The sequence below is a fragment of the Aotus nancymaae genome, unplaced genomic scaffold (assembly GCF_030222135.1).
Source record: "Aotus nancymaae isolate 86718 unplaced genomic scaffold, 86718_ANA_hifiasm-v0.15.2.pri h1tg000072l, whole genome shotgun sequence".
Taxonomy (NCBI): domain Eukaryota; kingdom Metazoa; phylum Chordata; class Mammalia; order Primates; family Aotidae; genus Aotus; species Aotus nancymaae.
Genome location: NW_026988487.1, coordinates 11,142,252 through 11,166,287, shown reverse-complemented (window position 1 = coordinate 11,166,287; position 24,036 = coordinate 11,142,252). Strand labels below are relative to the sequence as shown.

The 24,036-nt window shown below is 53.7% G+C and overlaps 1 protein-coding gene across 1 annotated transcript in view; it reads right to left on the bottom strand.

The window, feature by feature from the left end:
* PITPNM3 (PITPNM family member 3) overlaps nucleotides 1-24,036 on the bottom strand; it is an 87,630-nt gene that overhangs the window by 3,953 nt on the left and 59,641 nt on the right. Inside the window, exons 6-17 of the mRNA XM_021672728.2 lie at nucleotides 19,270-19,459; nucleotides 18,721-18,843; nucleotides 17,784-17,968; nucleotides 13,553-13,725; nucleotides 11,734-11,904; nucleotides 10,637-10,831; nucleotides 9,649-9,797; nucleotides 8,556-8,672; nucleotides 5,298-5,414; nucleotides 4,814-4,962; nucleotides 4,378-4,527; nucleotides 2,518-2,701 (exon numbers count right to left, since the gene is read on the bottom strand). Of these exons, the coding sequence (XP_021528403.2) occupies nucleotides 2,518-2,701; nucleotides 4,378-4,527; nucleotides 4,814-4,962; nucleotides 5,298-5,414; nucleotides 8,556-8,672; nucleotides 9,649-9,797; nucleotides 10,637-10,831; nucleotides 11,734-11,904; nucleotides 13,553-13,725; nucleotides 17,784-17,968; nucleotides 18,721-18,843; nucleotides 19,270-19,459 (1,903 nt within the window). The remainder of the gene's footprint in view (nucleotides 1-2,517; nucleotides 2,702-4,377; nucleotides 4,528-4,813; nucleotides 4,963-5,297; nucleotides 5,415-8,555; nucleotides 8,673-9,648; nucleotides 9,798-10,636; nucleotides 10,832-11,733; nucleotides 11,905-13,552; nucleotides 13,726-17,783; nucleotides 17,969-18,720; nucleotides 18,844-19,269; nucleotides 19,460-24,036) is intronic.

Below are 24,036 nucleotides of genomic sequence, written 5' to 3'. Positions count from 1 at the left end.
GTTTGTACACGCTGCCCACCAAGAGCTGCTAAAGAAATTTGCAGAGCCATGCAGCTCTCACCTTCCATATTCTTCCTGTCCTTCCCTGGGACCTACCCCATCCTGCAGGTGACTGCCTTCGATGCCGAACCAAGGAGAGGGCTTCCTCAGCCCACTGCCCCTCCCCTCAATGGTTGGTTTATTCTCAACTGGCCCTTGGCTCAGAGGACTGAGCAGCCTCTCTTTGTCTGGTCCTTCCACCTTCTCATTCACCTGAGCTCACTCCTGTAACTTGGATCCTCCAGCTCTGGCAACCCTGCCTACCTTCCTCATGAACCTCCCAGCTGACACCCACCTTCTCTGCTCCTCATTCTACTACTTTTGCCCCCTTGTCCTTCCAAAGTGTCCCTTCCTCACCAAGGTCATCTGGTGGTCAATCTTTGTCTAGTGGGCAGTTCACAGCATCCCACACCCTTGGCAAGAGGGACACTGTCTCCTTGAACCCCTCTCCTCCAGACACCTGGAGCCTCTCTCTCCTGGCCCTCCTCCTCCTCTCATTCTCCCCCTGGTTCCTCAGCTGCTCCTTGTCCTGCTCTTGGAGGCCCAGCACAGCCTCTTCTCATGCTTCGCCTCCCCTCTTGTGGCTCCACTGATCTGTCTCGTGCGTCTATTTCCCAGTGTCCACCTGCAGCCCAGACCTCCCCTAAGCCATATCAGGTCCCATGGCCATAGCAGCCTTGACATATCCACAGCTGAGCTCATCTCCCTCTAGCCTGGTCCTCCTCTCGTGTCCCCTCTTATCCACTCATTCATTCATTCATTCATTCACTCTACCAACAGTTATTGATTCCCTACCATGGGGTATCATCCCCCAAATCCAGAAGCTGTATTGGTGAGCAGAACGGACAGGCTCTGCCTCCATGGAGACCTTGGTCAGGTGTGCAGCACCTGGATCCCTCCTGGTCACCCAGCGCAGGCATCTTCAACTCCTCACTCCCTGCATCCCAGCATCCCTGAGTCCTAACAATTCCACCTCCCAATCCTGTCCCTTCTTTTCTCTCCATCTTGTGGTCCTCGTTGCCTGGATTATGGTCTTCCTGTCTTTTGCTTGGGCAAGAGCTCCCTAACTGCCCTCCCAATCTCTTCTCCACACAGCCACCAATAGGATTGTTCTACAAGCCAAATTAAACACTGCCACTTCCCTGCTTTAAACTCTTCCATGGCTCCCTATTACCCTCAGCAGAGAGTTTATGATCTTGGCCTGGTTTCCAGGCTTTTCAGGATCTGCCAAGTTTGGGCCCTTGATGACCTCTGAGGGCTCAGCTCCCACTTGTCCTGGGTCTAACCCTGCCTGCACTTACCCCAATCCCGGATGCCTGCAGCTCTGAGAACCTCCCAAGCTCTGTCCTGCCTTTGTGCCTTTGCACAGGCTGTTTTATTGTCTACCTGACAAACTCATCCTTCAAGACTCAGCTCAAAAGTTACCACCTTCTAGCAGCCTTCCCTGGCCTCCCTGGCCAAACCCAAGTCCTTTCTCCTCTGTTTGCTAAAAGGGTCTTTTTCAACCACATACCAGTGGTTGTCAATTTACATGTCCTTCCTCCTCTAGATCAGGGATTTGCCGACTTTTTCTTGGAAAGGCCAGAGAGTAAATGTCTCAGGCTTCGCACTGTGTCACCATTACTCAATTCTGCTGTTGTATTGCAAAAAGCAATCATAGACAGTATGTAAACAGATGAGCTTGGCTGAGTTCCAATCACACTTTTTTATTTAGAGACACTGAAATGCATTGTAATTTTCATGTCATGAAGTACCATTCTTTTGATTGTCTCCATCCATTTGAAATGGATGGAGACAACAGCTCACAATCACATCAAAACGGTCTATGGGCTGGATTTGGTCACAGGTTGTCAACTCCTGCTCTGCTCTAGGTCAGGGATTCTCAAAATCTTACTGTGCAGCAGAATTCCCTGGAGAGCTTGTGAAAAGGTTCCTGAGCCCCTCCCCAGAGTTTCTGATTGAGTAGATCTAAGAGGGTTGTGAAGGGACGAGGCAGAGAATTTGCACTTCTGAGTTCCCAGGTGCTGCTAGAGGGAACCATAGCTCCGGGTCACGAAAAGAACATCCCTGCCTCCTCTCCCCCGTTCTGTTTGTCTCTGTGCAGCTCCAACAAGCACAGCGTAAGGAACACAATCGACACTTAAATGTCCTTTGGATGAATGGCCAGATGTAGAGAGTCAGGAGATAAAGGATGAAAGTCTGACTCAGGTCTAGGGCAAGCCTCTGGATCCTCGCCCTTCTCCTCTATCAGTGACGAGACTAATACCTACCTCTCAGGGCTGCTGGAGGACGCAGTGAGATCCACGGGAATGGGCTTTGCACACTGCACATCTGTGAAGCCCCACCCGGGTGGAGGGAGGCAGGAGTGGTAGAGAGGAGGGTCGGAAGGCAGGCGGTGGTGGGGAGGTGGGTCACGCTCTCAAGCCGCAGAGCAGCCCTTGCCCCTGCCCCTGCCCCTGCCCCAGGCTGGACACTCACCTCCTGCATGAGGTTGCGCAAGAAGATGGCCTTCTGCCGCAGCGGGTCGTGCACCAGCCCGTCCGAGAAGAAGATCATGCCCTGGGGAAAGTTGTGCTGGGACAGCCATGACACCACCCGCTGCTTCTGCATATCCGGCCGCCCCGTGATGTAAAGGATCATGTAGCCCAGGTCCTGCCAGTGCCTGGCGAGATGGCATTAGGAGGGTCCAGCCCTGCCCAGCACAGGGCACCCAATGCCCAGAAACCCACCCTGCCCACAGCTGCCCTCCTGAGACGCCAGAGAGACAAGCCGGAGGCATGCTGGAGAGAACACGGGGGACCCTGAATCCCCTCTCCGGGTTGAGCCCTGGACATCCCCCCTCGATGGCCCTGCAGGTGCCGCATGCCTATATCCAAACTCATCTCCTCACCCCTGCCCCCCTGCTCACAGCCACTTCAGAGCCAGAGACAGGTGCCTTTCATTCCTCCCTGTTCCCTGTTCCTCCCTCCCTTCTCCTCCTCCAGGGAGCAAGCTTTATGGTTTCACCAGACCAGGCTCTTTACCCTCCCCAGCTGTGTCACTGAAGCCATGCTTCTCATTCATAGCTCGGGCCCCATCTCTTTCCTGGGCCACTACAAAAGCCTTCTGGGCAGGCTTTTTCCCTCCCCCACCATTCCTACCAGCATCTAACCTGAGCCACATAACCCTGGGCAGATTACTCAGCCCTCCCCAGTCTCCCAGGGTTTCACTGTTCCCATCTGTAAAATGGGCATAATAATATTAACCACCCCATGAGATTGTCCTAAAGATGAAAGGAATTAATCCCAAACATGCATGGTGTGATGGTGTGCTTGGTGTGCTTGGCTTTATTATTATCCTCTGCAGTGTTTGCATGGTGATTTCTGTACATCGCAAATCTAACCCCAGCACTCCTTTGCATAACAGCATCTCCAGGTCCCCAGGGCCCTGAGGTAGGGCCTCAAGGCCTCTCTCTGCCTCTGTGGCCATGTCCCTGCACTGCCCTTGCATATGGGATCCTCCCAGCCCACCCAGAGCTGCTTTGCTGCCCCTGGACAAGCCCTGGTTTGGGAAGTAAAAAAGTTCATCTTTAAAGTTTCCTTTCTTGTTAAAGAATAAATCATAAGTGTGCTAATAACTCTTTGTCAAGCCCTATCCTAGGTAGCTGTTAAATATGCCATGATTACAGGCACGTAGTACATTCTATGTCCTTGTACTTTAACCAAGATATCTGTGCTGGACGTGCTCACAGGCATGTCCCAGCTCTCCATTGCTTTTACCTGTTTAGAACATTCCAGGTTTAGAACTCCCTTTTACCTCTTCTCTCCCCAAAGCCATCACTGTCACTGGGGTGAGTCTCCAGCCCCCAAGAACTTCCAGTGCCTGGCATCTTCCTACTCTTAAGGTTCTGATCACTTGGAGTCCTGGGTTACAGTTTCTCATGCCTATGACTTATTTTCCCCACCTGACTGAGTTTCCTCCAACTCAGGAGCTCACTCTGCATCAGTGCTCAGCACACAGCCTGGCCACAGTGGGCCTCAGAAAGTGGTGGATGCATGCATGAGTGGAGGGAGAGAGGGAAGGAGGAAGGAAAAGGGAAGGAATTGAAAGAGGGAGGAAGGAAGTGAGGGAGGGAGGGAGAGAGGAAGAAACAGACAAGCTGAAGTCTAGAAAGCAGGAGAGATTTTTCCCAAGGACGCTCAATAAATCACTATTAGAGGTAAAGCCAGGACTTCTCAGCTCACAGCCCCAGAGAGCAACAGAATTCCCAGGGCAAATCAGAAAAACAATGTGTTTCCCCCAGGACTGCTGGCTCCTGCCCCCCAGGGAGACAGATCTCTCATGGAAGGCGGCACTCACCGGACAACGTCCACTGCGCCCGGCCGGACCTTGGGGTCGCTTCCCATGATGGACACGCTGGCCGCAAAGGACCCGTCAATGCTGAACACCACGCACTCCATGCCCCGTGGCAACACCGTGAGGTAGCTCATGGCACAGGTCTGGTCGCCCCTGAAAGGAACCTCCCTATGGTCAGCCGTGCAGTCAGGGTCAGATGTGAGCCTGAAGCCAGAGGTCAGCGTGTAGCTGCAGTCAGAGCTCAGGGTGGGTCAAGGTCAGGGAGCACCTGGGTGGCATCTCCTGATGCCACAGCTGGTGACCTCTCCCAGCCACCTCTGTCCACGCAGACAGAGATGGGGGTCAAAGGAGCCTCAAGGACCCCATCTTCTGGACAGGCCTGGCTGGAAGGGCCATGGAAAAGAGAGAAACCCCCATGAGAATGGTCCCTGGGTCTTACCTGACGACCATCTTCACAGGATAGACGCCGACCCCCAGGCGCCGGGGCCGCGGCACATTGTATGTGATTCGACCGCTGCTGTTGGTGATCTCCGTGTCCAGGTGTACCCAGCGGCCTGAGGATGGCTCTGCCATTACCAGGATGTCCACCTGCGGCAGTGAAGGGAATCGGGACTTCCTGAAGGCTGAGGGGCTGCAGGCTTGGCAGAGGGGCTGGGCGGGGGAGCTCTGGGCTAAGGTCCCTGCCTGGCATTCCCTGGCTCCTGCCACCCTGGCTCCTCCTTCATCCTTGGATGCTCTGAGCCCATCCTTTCCTCCTTGCTCGCCCTCCCTGGCCTGCCCAGGCAGGCGAGTGGCTTCCGGCCCTGTGCAGCCACCCCAGGCATCTTGGCCCCCCTGGAACCCTCACTCCACATGCCATATGGCTCCATGAGGCACCCGGTGCAGGTGGACTTGCCAAGGAGGGGATGCCCAGCCCCGGGTACCTTCTCTCCAGTCAGAGCCACCATGTCGAGGGGCCCGTACATGAACCGCCCCACCAGGACCTGGGGGCCGTCTTCAGCGGCAATCACGTCGTTGGCCCGGTGATTAGCTGTGACATTCTGGAAGGACAGAAAGAAGCCGACTCAGCCCTTGCAAGGGAGGCTGAACCTTGCTGTATCATCGCAGTGTTCTTCAGACTGGCCAGAGCCATATAAGCCCACTGAATCATGTCTCCCTACTCACTTCCGCTGGAGCTTCAGAGATGTGGTCCCAGGGAAATTGTGAGAAAAACAGAGCATGAGTCCCCCTAATGCCGTCTTCAAGGAGCACTGGGCTTCCTGCTGTTGTACATTCTCTGCTTTTGACTCTGCTCGGCCCTGAGGGGACAACCGGCCTCACAGCCTGTCCTTGTCCTCTAGAAGCCTGGTTTGGAAACTGCCTGGCCACCTTTGATTCTTTCTTCCACATCACAGCTCACATCCAACAGATATTTACCATCTGTCTTTTTTTTTTAGATAAAATTTCAAATGCTCAAGCATAGAGAGAAGAGTGTAACAAAGCCTTGTGTTCCCGGCACCTGCTCTACCGCTTAGCAACGAACTCACGGCCCTCCTGGTTTCATTCTCCCCTTGCCCAATTCCCCAGCCCCACCGGTATTATCCTGGAGCAATCCTGGACACAGCATCACTTTATCTGTGACTGTCCCAACATCCCTACTCTTCTTCACTTCTGGTTTCAGTTCATTCTGCAGGCCTGTGTTGGCCCCTACCAGCCCTGACTCCCAGCCTGGCCTCCAAGACCCCGTCTCTCAATCTAGTGACCATTCCTTTATTGTGCTGGCCACCTCTTTCTCTCCCCTACAACCACATGGCCCGGGTGCTGCTAATAGCTTCCTAACTGAGCTCCTTACTCAAAGGCAGTCCCTGCACAAGAGACTCTGTCTTTATAAAGCACAGATCTGGCCAGGCACGGTGGCTCACACCTGTAATCCTTGCACTTTGGGAGGCTGAGGCGGGTGGATCACGAGGTCAGGAGATCGAGACCATCCTGGCTAACACAGTGAAACCCCATTTCCACTAAAAATACAAAAAATTAGCCAGGCATGGTGGCATGTGCCTTTAGTCCCAGCTAATGGGGAGGCCGAGGCCGGAAAATCACTTGAACCCGGGAGACAGAGGTTGCAGTGAGCCAAGATCACACCACTGCATTCCAGCCTAAGCGAGACTACGTCTCAAAAAAAAAACAACAACAAAAAAAAACAACATAAAGCACAGATCTATTAACACCCCCCTGGCTCCCCAGTGCCCTCTGGGTGGAGTCCAGACCCTGAGCTTAACCCTCTAAGCCTTGCCTGAACCACCTCTTCAGGCTTGTCTCCCACTGTTCCCCGTCCACACCTTCTGGTGCTTTCTGCCAGGCTCTGCAGCAGCCTCCAGGCCTTTGCTCACACCACCACCCCACTCCCACACTGGCTCCAGGTGCCATCCCCGGCCCTCTTCCCCCTCATTCCAACCCATTCACTATGACTAGGTGACTAGGCTCAGGATCATCTCCCCAAGAAGCATTCCTCGGACTCCTCAAAGATACGTTCTTGGCCTTCTTTTGGTTCCCACACATTTTAATTCAATCCAACAGATATCTACAGACACCTCATTTGCACGGGTCCCTGAGATAAACAGGTTGTGGGCCCTACCCTGGAGACACTCAACCAAGTAGGGAACATAGGCTTCCCTCCAGGTGTGCTGTCTGGGGGAGGGAACAGCTGGTTCATGAATATAAGCCCCTGAAAAGATGCCGCATCACTAGTCATTAGGGAAATGCAATCAAAACCACAATGAAATGCCCTGTCACACCCACCAGGACGACTGGAATCAGACAGAGAGATAATCACAGGGGTTGCTGAAGATGTAGAGAAATCGGAATCCTCACACATTGCTAGTGCGAATGTAAAATGGTACAGTCACTGTGGAAAAGAGTCTGGCAGTTCCCTATACGATTAAACATAGAGTTACCATTTGATCCAGCAATTGCACTTCTAGGCATATACCCGAGAGAAATGAAAACATATGAGAAATGAAAAACACAAAAACATATACGAATGTTGATGGCAGCATTATTCAGAGTAGCTAAAAGGTGAAAACAGCCCAAATGTCCATCAGGGAGCCAATGGGTAAGCAAAACGTCGCATCTCCATACAACGGAATATTATTCAGCCTCAGAAAGGAATTTCCGACACAGCAACCCCGTGGATGAACCTTGAAGACAGTATGTTAAGTGAAAGAAGCCAGACACAGACAGTCACATATGACATCATTTCATTGAAATGAAATGTCCAGAATAGGCAGATCTGCAGGAACAGAGTCAGTTCCTGATTGCTCAGGGCAAGCGAGGGAGTGTCAGCTAAAGGCTAGAGACCTTTTTGGAGGTAATGAAAATGTTCTAAAACAGACTGTGGTAATGGTTGCACACATCTGTGAATATACTAAAATCCACTGAGTTGTACCATTTAAATAGGTAAATTATAGGATATGTGGATTTTATCTCAATAAATATGTTTACCAAAAAAGAGTTGATTCATGAAGGACTGATCTCTTTCCACCTTCTAGGACTGTTCTTGGGGTCCATGTCTGGTCTTGTCACCAGACTGGAGGTGCCTACCATAGCAACGGCTGTGTCTGTACAACCCTATACCCCACTCCATAGCAGAATGACTGACACAGAGTAGGCACTGATGATCGTTTGCTGAGTGAATCAATAAATATATGCACCTCAAACTCCTATTCATCCTTCAATACCCCACAGAGGAACCTCTTCAGAGAAGGCCTGAATGATTTGCCCTGACAATCCTTCTTTCCATCTTTGTCTTAATCTGTGCCTCCCTCTATCAAATATCATACCAGGCCATACTCTACAGTAAGTGAGGCTGAGCGCCAGGACTCTTTCTGATTCAAGTCCACATCTACCGCAGTCTGGCATATAGCGATTGCTCTATAACTGGTATCTCCTCGCCAACCCTAGTGTCTTGGACCTCTGCCCTAAGGGCTACTGTGGAACCAGGCCATGGGGAAGTAACTCACACAACTTTGCAGCTGCAGTGCCTGGGCCTCACCTGAGTGTGAGTCCCAGCAGCCTGTTCGGGTGCCAAGCTCTGAGGGCAAATCGAAGTGCTGACCTGCCATGCAGATGCCCCAGCCCCCAGCCCAGCCCCGCCTCCCAGAGGACACAGTCCCAGTTGTATGTGACCCCAGCAATGCACGCACCCTCAGCTTGACCTGGGTCCGCTTACGAAGCCACTTCTCTCGGGGGCTGGCAGGGTTCACGGCCGCGGGGTCCAAACGGGCACTCTCCTTGACGTTCACACTCTCGTAGCGCATTACCTGGCCGAGAGCCAAGCAGGGCCCCCTGGTCAGGCCTTCTGGCTCCTCTGCCTCCCTCCAAGGGTGTCAGCGCCCACCAGCATGTGGCCAGCTGGGCCCTGCCCCTGCCACCCCCCAACCTCACAGCCTGGAACCAAGGAGGCTGCAGACCCCAGGACCCATGTCCCTGCACTCCTGTCCTGGAAGCTGAGGCCAGAGTAGTCTCCCAGTTGGCTCCCTTCCTGAGAGAAGTCTCTGCCCCTGGGCCCAAACCTGGCAGCCAACTGTATCTGTCCCCACGCTCTGCCTTCCCTGTTACAACAGGTGGCCCTTCCTTTTATTTTTTTTGAAACAGAGTTTCACTCTTGTTGCCCAGGCTGGAGTGCAATGGTGCAATCTCCGCTCACTGCAACCTCCGCCTCCCGGGTTCAAGCGATTCTCCTGCCTCAGCCTCCTGAGTAGCTGGGATTACAGGCATGCACCACCACGCCCGGCTAATTTTGTATTTTTAGTAGAGACAGGGTTTCTTCATGTTGGTCAAGCTGGTCTTGAACTCCCAACCTCAGGTGATCCACCTGCCTCGGCCTCCCAAAATGCTGGGATTACAGGCGTGAGCCACCATGCCTGGCCCAACAGGTGGCCCTTCCTTAAGACCGGAATGAGTACTGATCCCAGCCCCTCTGTGCTTCTTGAGGACGCTGCTCCAGTGATGCTCTCCTTTCAATCCCGCAGCGCTGACTACACTGCCTCTGCTAGACCACTCTCCTTAGCACCCAAATAGGCGTAATACGCCCATCTCAAAAAATACTCTCGGACTCCTCATGCCTCTCCAGGGACCACCACGTCCCTGCTATCCCTTGCAGCAGCACTCACAGAGGACTAAGCCCTCACACTGTCACCCTTGCACACTGTGCGCAAGAACAGCCTCTTCTGAAGACAGAGAAGGGCGGCACCCCCTCGGGTCCTGTGGGCAGGCCCATGATGGCAGCAGCAGTACCTGTCTCAGGATGAAGGCGACCACATCCGTGGACTCCCAGTAGCTGGCGTGGAAGAGGTGGGGCAGGGCCACGGTGGGGAAGGCCGTGAGGACATCAGGGCAGTATAGGGCGTAGTCGATCCTCTTGGTTCCCCACCACTTGGCTGTGACTGTGGGTCCGAGAGGAAGGTGAGGATGCGTGGCTGGCCCGGGCCTCAACCAGAGGGACATGGGGTCTCCATCGCACAGACGGGTGGCAGAAGGATCACGCGGGGCACAGGTTTGGGCTGGAGCCCCCTGGCCTGAAGGAAGCCTGGGAAATGTGCTGCTCTTCCTCTCTCCTTCCCAAAACCCACCAGCCATCCCCTAAGATGTGCACTCCAAGCCCGTGCCCAGAAAGGAGAGCCACAGACACGTCCACAGTCTCACCCAGGGCTGCCGCTCATGGCAGTTCCCAGTGGGCTCTGTCTGAAGTTGGGGCTGAGTCTGTGTCTGGAGGGTTCAAGACTTCCTTTATGGTCAGAGGTCAGAGCACTGTCCAGGGTCAGAGGTCAGAGCACTGTCCAGGGTCAGAGGTCAGGGCTCTGTCCAGGGTCAGAGGTCAGGGCTCTGTCCAGGGTCAGAGTTTAGGGCACTATCCAGGGTCAGAGGTCAGGGCTCTGTTTGAGGTCAAAGCTCAGTCCCAGTCAGGGGCCAGGGGTCTGTGCTCTCTTCAAGGTCAGAGCTCTGAAATGAGCCAGGGTCCGTTCAGGGCTCTGTCCGGGTCAGAAGTCAAGGTTCCTCTGAGGTGAGAGCTCAGATTGGGGCCTGAGTGAGGATTTGGACCGATGTCCAGGTCTCCACCAGCAGACCTCAGCTCTCTAAAGGCAGAAGCAGCCCCCAGGACGTCCTCCACCCTCTCCCCACCCTAGGGCCTGCCCTCAGCAGCTCTAGCAGTGACCCAGTAACCACCCAGAGGAAGGTTTCCCTCCCCCAAATCCAGGCAGGGCCCCAAAAGGACCTCACTCACTGCGGGAGGCACCCACGGGTGCCATGCTGTCCGAGGACTCTGAGCTCTCGCTGTGGGAGCTGCCCTCGCTTATCCTCCGTCCTGGGCGCTGGAACCTTGAGGCCTGAGGGGGCGAGGCAGGGGTGTCCAGAAGAGGCGGGCTGTCCTGGGAGCTGCCCTCCAGGAAGAGGGGGCTGTGGGTGTGCAGGGCATCAGCTGGAGGGGGAATTTCAAGGTCAGGCTGAGTCACGTGTCTCCAGCAAAGCCGCCCACTCGGTGCCAGCCCTATGCTGGGTGGGAGGTTCCACTCGGTGCCAGCCCTATACTGGGTGGGAGGTTGCGCACTGGAAGGAGCCAGTCCTGGCACTGCTCACTTGCCAGCCCAGCAGGCACCTGCCCCTCTCACTGTGCCAGCCCAGCAGGCACCTGCCCCTCTCACTGTGCCCACCCCACCAGCCCCCCGGGCCTCAAGGGACCCCGTTGCCATAGCACATTGCTGCATTTACCTCCTTGCAGCTATGAGTTACGCAGTGAAGCTGCAGAGGAAGCCTCTGGGACATTACCCCAAAAGCACCAGCTGAGGCCCCAGGGGTGACTCATAACCTTGTCCTCTCTGATCCAACTCCTCCCCCGCACCACAAAGGATTGAGGCCGCCTCTGGAAGGGAAGAGGACTCCAGCCTGGGAGCTAGGATAGCCTCGGGGGAGGGAGAGGAATCCCCTGACCTAAGAGGGCCCCTTGGGGAGGGAGGTTTCCAGCCCAGCCTACCTGCTGAAGCTCCAGGCAGGCAGGGATTTGGAAACAAAGGCTCCATTGAATTAGGGGTGAGGAAGGGTTACGCCAGCCCTGGCAACAGGAGTGCGTCTGGGAGCCCGATGGGGGACAGAGCCTGGGTTTCTGAGTCCCAACATGCCTCAGACGGAGCAGGTGCTTGGCACAGGTGGGCCACTCTGAGGACAGAGAAGTTGGCTATCCTGTTCTCAGGGCCCCTGCTCAGGGGAGTCACCCTACTCACTGAGTGCTTGGAGGGGCTGGACCAGAGAGGCCAGTGTTGGGTGCCACGGGGCTGGGACCCCACCTCCAGCTCAGCACACACTCTCCTGCCTGCAAGAACCTACCGAGGAGGAGGGACTGTCCATCACCCAGTGGGAACCTCTGGTATCGGGGCACACTGACAGGGGGCACCAGGTGGAACTTGGGCTCCAGCAGCGGCTCCAGCCGAGAGGCAGAGGGGTCTGCGCAGTGGAAGAAGCTGTAGACCTGGCTGCAGGCAGGGCGCATCTGGAAGCCTGGGGTGAAGACACAGAAGGAAGTGGAAGACACAGAAGGAAGCCCCTTTCTAGCACCTGCTCCCTGGGCCCTAGGAGGCTCCCTGGAGTGCAGCTTGGAGCAGCCTACTTCCCTTTCAAGAACCTCCCAGGGCTCTCTGCTCCCCATGGGAACAAAGCCATTACCTTCAGTTTGTCATTTAAGGTCTTGCCAATCGCGCCCCCCCCCCCCCCCCGGAGCGCTATGATGGGCACCCAGCACTGCAGCCTCGGTGCACACCTGCCCATCCCGCCTCGGGCTTGCAGCTTTCCTTTCTCTGCGCCTTTGCTCAAACCACCCCTTCTCCTTGTGGGCCCTCCCTCCACCATTTCCACGGGGCAACTCCTTTAAATTCTTCCAGTTTTCACTTAGTTACTACCTGACGTAGGAAACCAGCCCAGGTTCCTTCAGGCAGGTCAGCTGCCCCTTCCGCAGGCCTCAGGGCTATACACACTCAGTTCCCAGGCCTGCGGCCAGAGAGAGTTCCCGGTTTGCCGGAGCAGGTGGAACACTTCTCTTGCTGACCAGCAGGTGTCTCCACTGAGGCCTCCACCTCCTCCGTGGGCCTCCCTGTCCTAGAACAGGGACTGGGACCCTCCAGCATCCAGGGAGCCCTAGGGTTCGTTTGTGACATTGATGGCAGCCACGGGGTTCTGTCTTCTTGCCTCCAGTTCTACCAGAGCCCTCCCCACTTGATCTGTTCCATGCTGCAGCTCGTCAGTAAGCTTTGGCTAAAAGCATGGATCTGTGGATACCCAAGATGCCCTGCGGTATCAGACGGTGTGTGCTTCCAACCCTGGAGTCACTGCTACCCTCCCCGACCCTATGCCTGCTGGTGTCAGTCGCCTGGTGTGTGCATTTTAGAGGAACATGAAAAGGTGTTCAAGGTTGCAGGTATTAGCCAGGCACAGTGGCTTATGCCTATAATCCCAGCGCTTTGGGAAGCTGAGGCAGATGGATCACTTGAGGTCAGGAGTTTGAGACCAGCCTGACCAACATGGTGAAACCCCGTCTCTACCAAAAATACAAAAATTACCCGGATATTGTGGCGGGTGCCTGTAATCCCAGCTATACGGGGGGCTAAGGCAGGAGAATCACTTGAACCCCGGAGGCAGAGGTTGCAGTGAGTCGAGATCTCTATTGCGTCACTGTACTCCAGCCTGGGCAACAGAGCAAGACTCTGTCTCAAAAAATAAAAAAAACGGTTTGCAGGTATTGCATGAGCAAAGGCACTTGAGGTGGGGGAGGGCTTGGGGATATGCAGGGGTGGGCAGTGACCAACCTGGCTGCAGTGGCTGCCCCAGCACAGGAGGAGACAGTGGGAGGCAAGAGGGTGAATATTATAGCTTCTCTTCCCCAAAGGGCATGACCACCAGAAAAGCAGCCAAGGGCACTTGATGGGGACAGTGAAATCCATCCGAAGCTGCCTCACCTTTGCCCCATGTCAGGAGGGAAGCTGCTCCTCTCTCCCCCTTCTGCTCCACCCTCTCTCCTCTCTTTCCACCTATCCCAACTCTGTGACCCTCCTTGCCCCCATCCCCGACTCCACTGTCCTCATTCTGAGGCCCTAACACAGTGGGTGGCCATAGTGGCACACAGGCATCTCAGGCCCCCGCCCACCCTCCCTACCATCCAGCCCAGGCAGCACCGTCCTCCGCATGGCCAGGACCAGGCCCAGTGGTGAGCCGAAGAGGAAGAAGTCGGACACGTCGAAGTCAAAGCGGCCCAGGCTGACCTCGGGGAGCTGCAGTCCCCCAGCCGCTGGGGTCTCAGACTCATCCTTTAGCACACTGGAGTGGATGCTGCAAGGGAGGGGGACACAGGGCAGGGCAGGTTAGGGAAGGACTGAGAATACAGGCATCTTCACTCAGCGGCACAGTCTGAACTCTGAGCACCAAGTGCCCCACCCTCCATCTCTGGGACAGGACTGAGTCCAGTCCACCAGCTGCACACCACCTATAGTCAGCACTGGCCACCAAGGCCTGGCTGATATTTGGCTAGAAAAGTAGTCCATGGGCTGGGCACGGTGGCTCACACCTGTAATCCCAGTATTTTGGGAGGCCAAGGTGGGTGGATCACAAGGTCAGGAGTTCGAGAGCAGCCTGACCAACATGGTGAAACCCCCTCTCTACTAAAAATACAAAAAAATTAGCTGGGCGTGGTGGCATGTGCCTGTAATCCCAGCTACTCAAAAGGCTCAGGCAGGAGAATAGCTTGAACCCAGGAGGCGGAGGTTGCAGTGAGCCGAGATCGCGCCATTGCACTCCAGCCTGAGCGACACAGCAAGACTCCGTCTCAAAAAAAAAAAAAAAAAAAAAGTCAATGAACCTTTTCTGCAAAGGGCCAGAGAGTAAATATTTCAGACTTCATGGACCATGTGGCCTCCATTGCATCTAGTTACCTCTGCCATTGCAGCATAAAAGCAGCCATGGACAGCGCTTAAATATGCGTGGCTGGGATCCAATAAAATCTTACTTACAAAAACAGGCTGAGCCCGTGGGGGTGTCTGAGCATTCTACACACAGGCAGGCCTGCCTCGTCACACTGGCTTTGTGATGGCCATGTGGAGGATTCCTACACTGTGTACCAGACAAGCCCAGCCTGCCCAATATCCAGCTGGCTAACGTCAGTTCTGCAGGGATCCAGGCTTTCATCATTAACTCCTGTTCCAGGCAACCCGCATACACAGATGCAAACAGCTTGGTCTCCCCACTGCCAGCCCCAGCCTGTAGATGAAGCAGGGCTTAAGGAGAAAAATGTGAGACACACAGAATTCCAAACATTTCCAACCCAGGTGCCCATTGCCCCCGGAAGAGTCCAAGTCACGTTCAGCCACAGACCCAGAGTAGGGCGCTGAGAATCAGGACCTTCCAGCCAGCATTAGCTACAGCTTAAAGTGAAAACCTGACAGTGGGACCACATGATGTATCTGTCGATTAAGTGAATGCAAAGCAACTAAAATACTTGAGTTAGAGAACAAACTTTAGAAAGATCTATTGGGGAATGCTTTTACACTGTTGGTGGGAGTGTAAATTAGTTCAACCATTGTGGAAGACACTGTGGCGACTCCTCAAGGATCTAGAAATAGAAATACCATTTGACCTAGCAATTCCCTTACTGGGTATATACCCAAAGGATTATAAAATCATTCTATTATAAAGACACATGCACATGTATGTTCATTGTGGCACTTTTATGATAGCAAAGACTTGGAACCAACCCAAATGCCCATCGACGATAGACTGGATAAAGATGTGGCACACATATACCATGGAATACTATGCAGCCATAAAAAAGGATGAGTTCATGTCCTTTGCAGGGACATGGACAAAGCTGGAAACCATCATTCTCAACAAACTGACATAAGAACAGAAAACCAAACACTGCATGTTCTCACTCATAAGTGGATGTTAAACAATGAGAACTCATGGACACAGGGAGAGGAACGTCACACACCGGGGCCTGTCGGGGGGTGGGAGGGCTAGGGAAGGGATAGCAGGGGGTGGGGGGGTTGGGGAGGGATAGCATTAGGAAAAATACCTAATGCAGATGACAGGGTGATGGATGCAGTAAACCACCATGGCACATGTATACCTACGTAACAAACCTGCACGTTCTGCACATGTATCCCAGAACTTAAAGTATAATAATAATAATAAAGCAGCACTGAGAAGGATTTCTGAACATTGTAAGAGATCGATAAATTTATTTTTGCTATTACTCAAAGCAAAAAGGAAGAGCGATTGGAATGGTGTGGACAAGTGCCCACCTCAGGAGTGAGCGAGTCTGCAAAGCTGAATCCTCAGTCCCTGCACTCCCGCCTGCCTCTCACGGTGTGAGCATCTCACAGTGAGGCGATGACTCTGATGTTTAACAATACATATTTCACGTACAGCATGGTCCCTAGACACACGCCAACTACTTAATTGCCAAAGAAACCACCATCTGTCCCTACACCAGAGGGGAAAGCTGGCTGTGTCAGACCAGCTACTGAAAGCCTCCAACTTCTCATCACTCTCCAAATTTGGGGCTCCCCTAAAGGATTTTTCAAGGATGAACCAGAAAGGTTGAGATTTTTCATCTTGCAAGCCTCCCTAGAAGGCAGTTGCTTTTCTAAAGGATCATTTGTCAGCGGGGCTTTAAATGTTCAGAGATGTAAATGTGCAGAGCCTTTGACCTAGTAATTCCTCCTCCAGGAATCCATCCAAATACAATCATCCTAATATACATGTTAATGTTTATGTGCAAAGATGTTCACTGCAGAGCTACTTATAGTGGTAAGGTATTGGCAACCGCCAAAATACCTAATTACAGGGATTAAATAAACTGATATCCATTTACTCAATATTATATTGCCATTAAGAATATTTATCAAGTATTTTTAACTGTATCAGGAAAAGATCACAATATGAAGGGTTCTTTCTTTTTTTGAGACAGAGTTTCGCTCTTGTTGTCCAGGCTGGAGTGCAATGGCGCGATCTTGGCCCACTGCAACTTCCGCCTCCTGGGTTCAAGTGATTCCCTTGCATCAGCCTCCTGAGTAGCTGGGATTACAGGCACCTGCCACCACGCCCAGCTAATTTTTGTATTTTTAGTAGAGATGGAGTTTCACTACATTGGCCAGGCTGGTCTCGAACTCCTGACCTCGTGATCCACCCACCTCAGCCTCCCAAAGTGCTGAGATTACAGGCGTGAGCTACTGCGCCCGGCTGTAAAACTATCTTAAAGCATGTGGAAGGAAATAGTTTCAATGTTAACAGTACCTCCCTCTGGGTGGTGAGATGATGTATTTTCCAAATGTTGTAATGATCTCTGATACTTATCACTTGGGTAAGGAGTAAGGAGAAAGAAAGGAAGAAGAGAGCTGAGGAGCAGAGGAAAAAGAAAGAGACATTCCCTCTAATTTGAGTCCAAGTTCAATAGCTATTTGTAAGTTGAATTAATGTGCAGATAACGTATTTAGCCCATGTTGATTAACATGCCTCTTCTAGAAAGTTAAAGGGTAGACAGTTCTGTAGAGGGACCTCCCTGGCCCTCAAACAAAAGTGTGTTGTATCGGAAAGCACTGAACCAGGGATAGGAAAACCAGAATGATGATCCCAGCTATTCCATCACTGGCTGTGTGACCCCTAGAAAGCTCCTGACCTACTTGGCCCTCTCTTTCCCTGAGAGAAATGATAACAACACACACCTGGGGTGATTCACAAACCACAGTCACAGCAGTATTCCACCAGGTTCTTTTTTTTTTTTTTTTTTTTTGAGACGGAGTCTTGCTCTGTCACCCAGGCTGGAGTGCAATGGCACAGTCTCAGCTATTGCAACCTCTGCCTCCCAGATTCAAGCAATTCTCCTGCCTCGGCCTCCTGTGTAGCTGGGATTACAGGTACCCGCCACCATGCCTGGCTAATTTTTATATTTTTAGTAGAGACAGGGTTTCACCATATTGGCCAGACTGGTCTCAAACTCCTGACCTCGTGGTCCACCCACCTCGGCCTCCCAAAGTGCTGGGATTACAGGCGTGAGCCATGGCGCCCAGCCTCCACCAGGTTCTTAAAACCATCCCGTGAGGTAGGCTGGGCACCATTACCTTCAGAAGAAAAGCTGAGGCTCAGAAAAAGACTACTGTTTCCAGTTTCTCTGCAAGTCAGAGCAGAGCAGGGACAGGGAGCAGGTAACAGAGTCTCAGTACAGGGCTGATGGCAAGTGGCCTTGGCCCCAGCATTTCAATGCTTATGTATGGGCACCCATGGAAGGGCCTGGGACATATGACTGGTGACCGCCCTCCCAGTTGACTCTGAGCCAAGGTCTTCATGCTCCTGGGTGCGTTGACAGAAAGCCAGAAGGGGACGGGGGGGGCTACCTTGAGAGGAAGGCATGGTGCTGGGTGATGGTCTCACAGTCATAGGTGGAGGAGTCACTCTGTTTCCGCGGCAGCGGCCTCTTGGGTTCCTCATCCTCCAAACCACTGGAGACGTCAATGTTGCTCTTGCTGAGACGCTTGCTGCTGGCCAGGCTGCAATCCTCCTCCACCACAATTGGGGTGTCCTTTGGGACCGAGTAGGGGACAGGAGAGCACAAGACTGTTGTCACAGGAGACTCTGGGCTCTGTTTCCTCCCACAAGCGCAAATCAGCCCCTTCATCCTAAGATATGAGGGGCCACACTTCTTCCAAAGACACAAGGAAGCCACATCACAATAACGGCAGGATTTGAGGCACGGGCTCTCTCCTACACCCACAGGAACTGACATTCCAGCTGGGATGCTGGACGGTTGTCGAAGGAGCCAAATCCAACTCAGCCTGCTCCAGGCCTCAGTTTCCACACCTGTCGTAATAATCCCCTGCTACTCTTGTAGGATTAGGGTACACTTCCTTTTTTTTTTTTTTTTTTGAAACGGAGTCTTGCCCTATCGCCCAGGCTGGTGTGCAATGGCGTGATCTCGGCTCACTGCAACCTCTGCCTCCTGGGTTCAAGTGATTCTCCAGCCTCAGCCTCCTGAGTAGCTGCGATTATAAGCGCCCACCACACGTGGCTGATTTTTGTATTTTTAGTAGAGACGGGGTTTCACTATGTTGTCCAGGATGGTCTCAAACTCCTGACCTCAAGTGATCCAACCACCTCGGCCTCCCAACGTGCTGGGATTACAGGCCCGAGCCACTGCGCCTGGCCAGATTATGATATACTTCTTTGTAACCTGGATGTCGTGGTGCCAACATGGAGAACCAGCACTACCTCCCCAAGGGGCGGCCCCTGATCCCACAGGTGTGCCCCGCCCACAGTCCTGCACCCCAGCCGCACCTGGGTGCTGCTGATGCTCCCCTTCCGGCTGCTGCTGGCAGGGCTGTCCCCGGAGGGCCCCGCACTGTAGCAGATGGCATCGAAGGCCAGGAGGCCGCCCACACAGTCCCCAATGAGACACACCTGGAAGAGATGCAGCTGGGACTGTGGGCCTGCCCACGGCTGACCCTGTACACCCACACCCGGCCAGAGCGCTGCTGCCTCCCCTCAGGAGAATGAGAAACTCGTCCTTGGATGCCATTGAGAGAGCTCAATTAGGAAGCAGTGCTCAAACTGGGGGGTCAGGGCTAACATTGGCCCAGGTCAGCCCAAGGACGGGGAGTACGCTACTATCAGGGGTCAGACCTCAGCTAGAGAGCAGCATGGGCTCAGAATCAGAACTCAGACTGCTGCCCTCCTCAGTTTTTCTATCTGTAAAATGAGGGCAAACCCAGAGCTCTCCAAAGCCGCCTCTGTCCTTTGGCCTTGGTCCTTTCAGTAGATTACAGCCTCTCCCAGGCAGGGGCCAGAACAGGGGAGGGGAGAGGAGGGAAGGGCGGGCTGTCCTACCTGCCCACTGAAGCCAATCCCATCGGAAGACTTGAGGAACTCTCTGTACACCTGGTTGGCTCGCTCGATGACGGTAGCGACAGCATCCTGGTACTGCGGGGAGGAGATGGCCAACAGGGGAAGGGCGGCCAGAGGGACGTGGTCCTGGCTGCTGCTCAGGCAGCCCTCATCGTGGCTGTAGGGGTTCAGGCTGCAGACAGGGGGCCCAAGGTGAGCCCAGCCAGGATTGGGCAGGTTGGCAGGTTTGGGGCTGAGGACCCTTCAGGAGGACCCAGGCAGGAGCCTGGTGACACAGAGCACAGGCAGTGCGGGTAGCGAGGAAGAGGATTCAAGCCTACACTGTCTCCCTGTGTGTCCTTCCTGTGCTGGCCATGGGTGTGGGCCCTGGGGTCCCTGTGACTGCAGAGCTCTCTTGCCCTCTTACACATGGCCCCAAAGGACACCCCAGTCATAGAGGAAGAAGTCAGCTGAGGAGCCAGTGTGGAACAGGTAGGAACATATCATCATGGCAGACTTCCTGGAGGAGGTGGGGCTTGAACTAGACCTCAAGAAAGGCTTTGGAGAAGCTGGGAAAGGAGGATAGAGGCCATGCCAGGCATGGGGTCCACATTTTGGCTATAGCTTGGAGCTGGGCACATGGCTGCAGACAGGATGTCTTCATTGTGTCACTGGGAGAAGATTGGAGCTTTCATCAGCTTTGCAGAAAGTTCTGGGACCCCAGAGGGGGCTGAGAGCCTGCCCAAGAGTGTCCAGCCAGCAGATTGTCCAGACTTTGCACTGGTGCCCTCAACTCCCTACCTTCCCACTAGGAAATCCCTCCCTCTCTGAGCAGCTCAGACGCACCTGAGACCAGTGCCTCTGAGCAACCTGCCCCTGCCTGCCCCCACCTCCGCTTCTGTTCCCTGGGGCTTCTGACCCAGATGCATTGTGGGACCCGGCTGGTCAGAAAAGACCACAGAGGGAGGCTGGGAACTCTCCACCCCTGCCCAGAGCCTGCCCTTCCCCCTTAGCCCAAGCTCAGGCTAATGGAGCCCAGTGCAGACCCCACTGGGACTCCACAGACTCTGGGGCAGGTGACAGGGCCCAGGCACTCTCAGCAGGCGGCAGAGTCCTCGTGGTGTACAAGGCTGGCCCTGTCAGCCATTCTTCATCTCCAAAGAACACAAATTAGAGGAAGCAGGCCTCGATTGCAGCCGGAGAGATTTTAATTAGCTGAGAAAGAGCTCCCTCCCAGTCGTGATTACAGTGTGATGAATGGCCCTGGCGAGGAGCTGCCTGGGGGAGAAGTAAGCTCCCTCCTGCTGGTCCCATCAATGGCCCAGTCATCCATCTTCCTGGAGATAGGGGTGACCCAGCTCTGGAGGTCAGATGTCCTGGGGGCAGGTAGGGGGTTCCTGAGATGGAGGATGAACTAGCAGAGTAAAGTCCTGGACTGTCAGAGTGACAAGGGAACGCACTGTGCCACCAGCTCAGCAGTGAGCAGGTGTTGGAGATGCAGATTCCAGGGCGCCTCCCTCCTGAATCAGCCACTGTTGGGGTGAGGCATGGACATCTCACAGTTTCACAAGAATCACACCAGGGATTTGGGCAATTAGCCAGACTGCAGAACTATGGACCTCATCTCCTTCCTTCCTTCCAACTCAGATGGAGATCTGCCCGCAATTCCTGTTGGTGTCCAAGGAACGCAGATAAATCAGAGTCTCTGACTTTCCCTGAATCCAGAGGGGGAAAAGGAAGCCCCAGGAAAGGGAAGGGGGTTGGCCATGCTCTCTTCTGATCAGCTGGAAGCTCCAGGATGGGGGACTTGAGCCCTCCCCGCACTGAGTGCTCCTCAGAACCCCATCTGGCTGAGAACACTGGCTCCCATTCTCCTGGGGAATCGGGAGTGCAGTGTACCCCACATGCCTGGCATCCTACTGGGGACCTCTTCCCACTCTCCCCAGCCCCAGAGCCCCAGGGTATGAGGGCCCTGCCTGACAGCTGGGCTCTGCAGCAGCCCCAAGTCCCTGGTGGGGTCCTGTGAGGGGGAGAGGCAGAATAGAGGTGCAGTGGCCTCCCTCCTGCCCCTAACTGAAAGTTCCCAGCTGCCAGCCCCAGTGATCTGCCAAACGCCTACAGGATTTGGGCCCTGCAGGCATTTGGGTCATTTTCTGCACATATGACTGCTGAGAATCCAGGTATCCACCCAGCCCCAGGCATGCACCTTTAGTTAGTTGGACAGGACAGGCAGGAGGGGAGCGCTGCAGCCCTCAGGGCCTGGAACAGTGGGTGGATCTCCCAGAGGCCCCATACCCTGGAGGTCCCCTGGTCACTCAGTTTGTCCCCCACAGGTACCAGGGCCCACAGTGGATGTGCCAGCATCAGCACTGAGCAAGCTGCACAGCGCTCAGCCAGCCCTCCTGTGCACACCATCCTTCTCCCTTTCTCCCCACCAGCTGGGTTCCCTGCTGGGAGTTGGAAGTCTCCTTCCCCAGCCGACTCTCCACCTGCAGAGAGAGCCCCTCTTCCAGCCAGGAGGAAGATGATGTGAGTCACGGCTAGCATCCCCAAGGCTGGCATCCCCATGGTTAGCATCTCCATGGCTGGCATCCCCATGGTTAGCATCTCCATGGCTGGCATCCCCATGGCTAGTCTCCCTGAGGCTAGCATCTCCATGGCTAGCATCCCCATGGCTAGTATCCCCACAGCCAGCATTCCCATGGCTGGATCCCCACAGCCAGCATCCCCAAGGCTGGTATCCCCACAGCTAGAATCCCTGAGGCTAGCATCCCCATGGCTAGATCCCCAAAGCTGGCATCCCCAAGGTTAGCATCCCCATGTGCTTTCTACGTTCTGGACACTGTGTTGAGTGCTTCACACACATTAGCACACAGAATCTTCACAACGACCCTGAGAGGTTACTTGCTATGGTTACTTTCATTGCATAGATTAGGAAACTGAGACAGGGAGAGGTGAAACAACTTCCCCCAGTCACATAGCCAGGATGCAAACCCAGGCTGGCCTGAGAGGCCACACACTTAACCAAGATATGTACACCCAAAAGTCACTCCTCCAGGAAGTCCTCTCTGGCCTTTCTCAGAGAGCCCACAATGTCCTGTTCCTCCTCCATCACAGCACTGAGATACTATGAGGTAGGTAGGTAGGTAGGTAGGTAGGTAGGTAGGTAGGTAGGTAGATAGATAGATAGATAGATAGATAGATAGATAGATAGACTGACTGTAGATAGATGGATGGATGAATGGATGGATAGAGTGATAGGGATGGATGGATGGATGGACAAATAGGACAGACAGATAACAGATGGTTGAATGGATAGATTGATAAGGGATGGATAGATAATGGATGGATGAATAGGGTGATGGGGATGGATGGATAGATAGATTAGATAGATAGATAATAGGTGGCTAGAGTGATAGGGGATAGATGGAGGGATAGACAGATAAATTGGATGGATGATAGATAGATAATGGATGGATGGATAGGGTGAAGGCGATAGATGGATAATAGATAGATAGAGTGATAGGAGATGGATGAAGGGATAGATAGATAATAGATGGCTAGAGTGATAGGGGATAGAGGGAGGGATAGATAGATAAATTGGATAGATAGATAATGGATGATAGGGTGACAGGGGGTGGATGGATAGATAATGGATAGAGTGATAGGGGATGGATGGAGGGATAGACAGATAGATAGATAGATAGATAGGTAGGATTTGTCCGCAGTTCCTGGCTCCTATATCCCTTATTATAATGTTGGAGCACTTTAGGCCTCAGGAGCAGGCCTTGGAAAACAGAATCAGTCTCTCTGTCTGTCTCTCTCTCTCTCTGACCTCTGACATTCTCCTGCCCTCCTTTCATTCTCTCCCCAGGCAGGAACTCTCCCTGACCTTTCTGTCTTGCAGTTGGCTGTAAAGAAATTCTCTGATCTCCCTTGTCTGATTTAGGTCATGAGACCTTCATTTCAGAAGGAGTCCTACTCCATATCCAGGAGGAGGGAATGCTACAGAGAAGGCCAAGAAGAATCTGAACAGACAGGCCCTGCTGGGTTCCCTACCCGGGCTGAGTCTGAGACCCTTGTTGTCCAACCACATTTCTTTGTTGTCAGTCATGCCTAGCCAATGCCACCTCCATTAAAGGGCCGAAAGGACAGGAGAGCTTCCAGCCATCTGAACACGTCGAGGTTCCTCGAGGGTCACACACGTAGGGGAGCTTCGCCCCTTCCCCCATACCTCGCCCTATGCATCTCTTCATCTGCCTCCTTTATCATAAACCAGTAAATATGATAAGGCGTTTTCCTGAGTTCTGTGAGCCGATCTAGCAATTAATTGAACTCAGTGACAGGGTTGTGAGAACCCCAACTTGAAGCCAGGCCGTCAGAAGCACAGGTAAAACAAACTGGGGCATGCTCTCAGTGTCAGAAGTTTGGGGCAGTGTGTGGGACCAAGCTCTCGCCCCGTGGGATCTGATGCTATCTCCAGGTAGACAGTGGCGGGATTGAATTGGAGGGCACCCAGCTGGTGCCCATAGCAGAACTGATTGCTTGGTGTGTAAGGAAACAGCCCCTCCCATGTGGCCCCAGAAATCTTCTGTGTTGACTGTTACAGTGTGAGAGCAAAGGAGAAACACCGTTTGTGTTTTTCAAATTCCTACTTGGTTGCAATTGTGTGGCCGAGTGTGACTCCTGTCTCCACTGGCTGGGCCACCATGGGGGAAAGTGCCCAACCTCTCAACACTCAGTGTCCTGGTCTGGGCCAAATAGATCAGG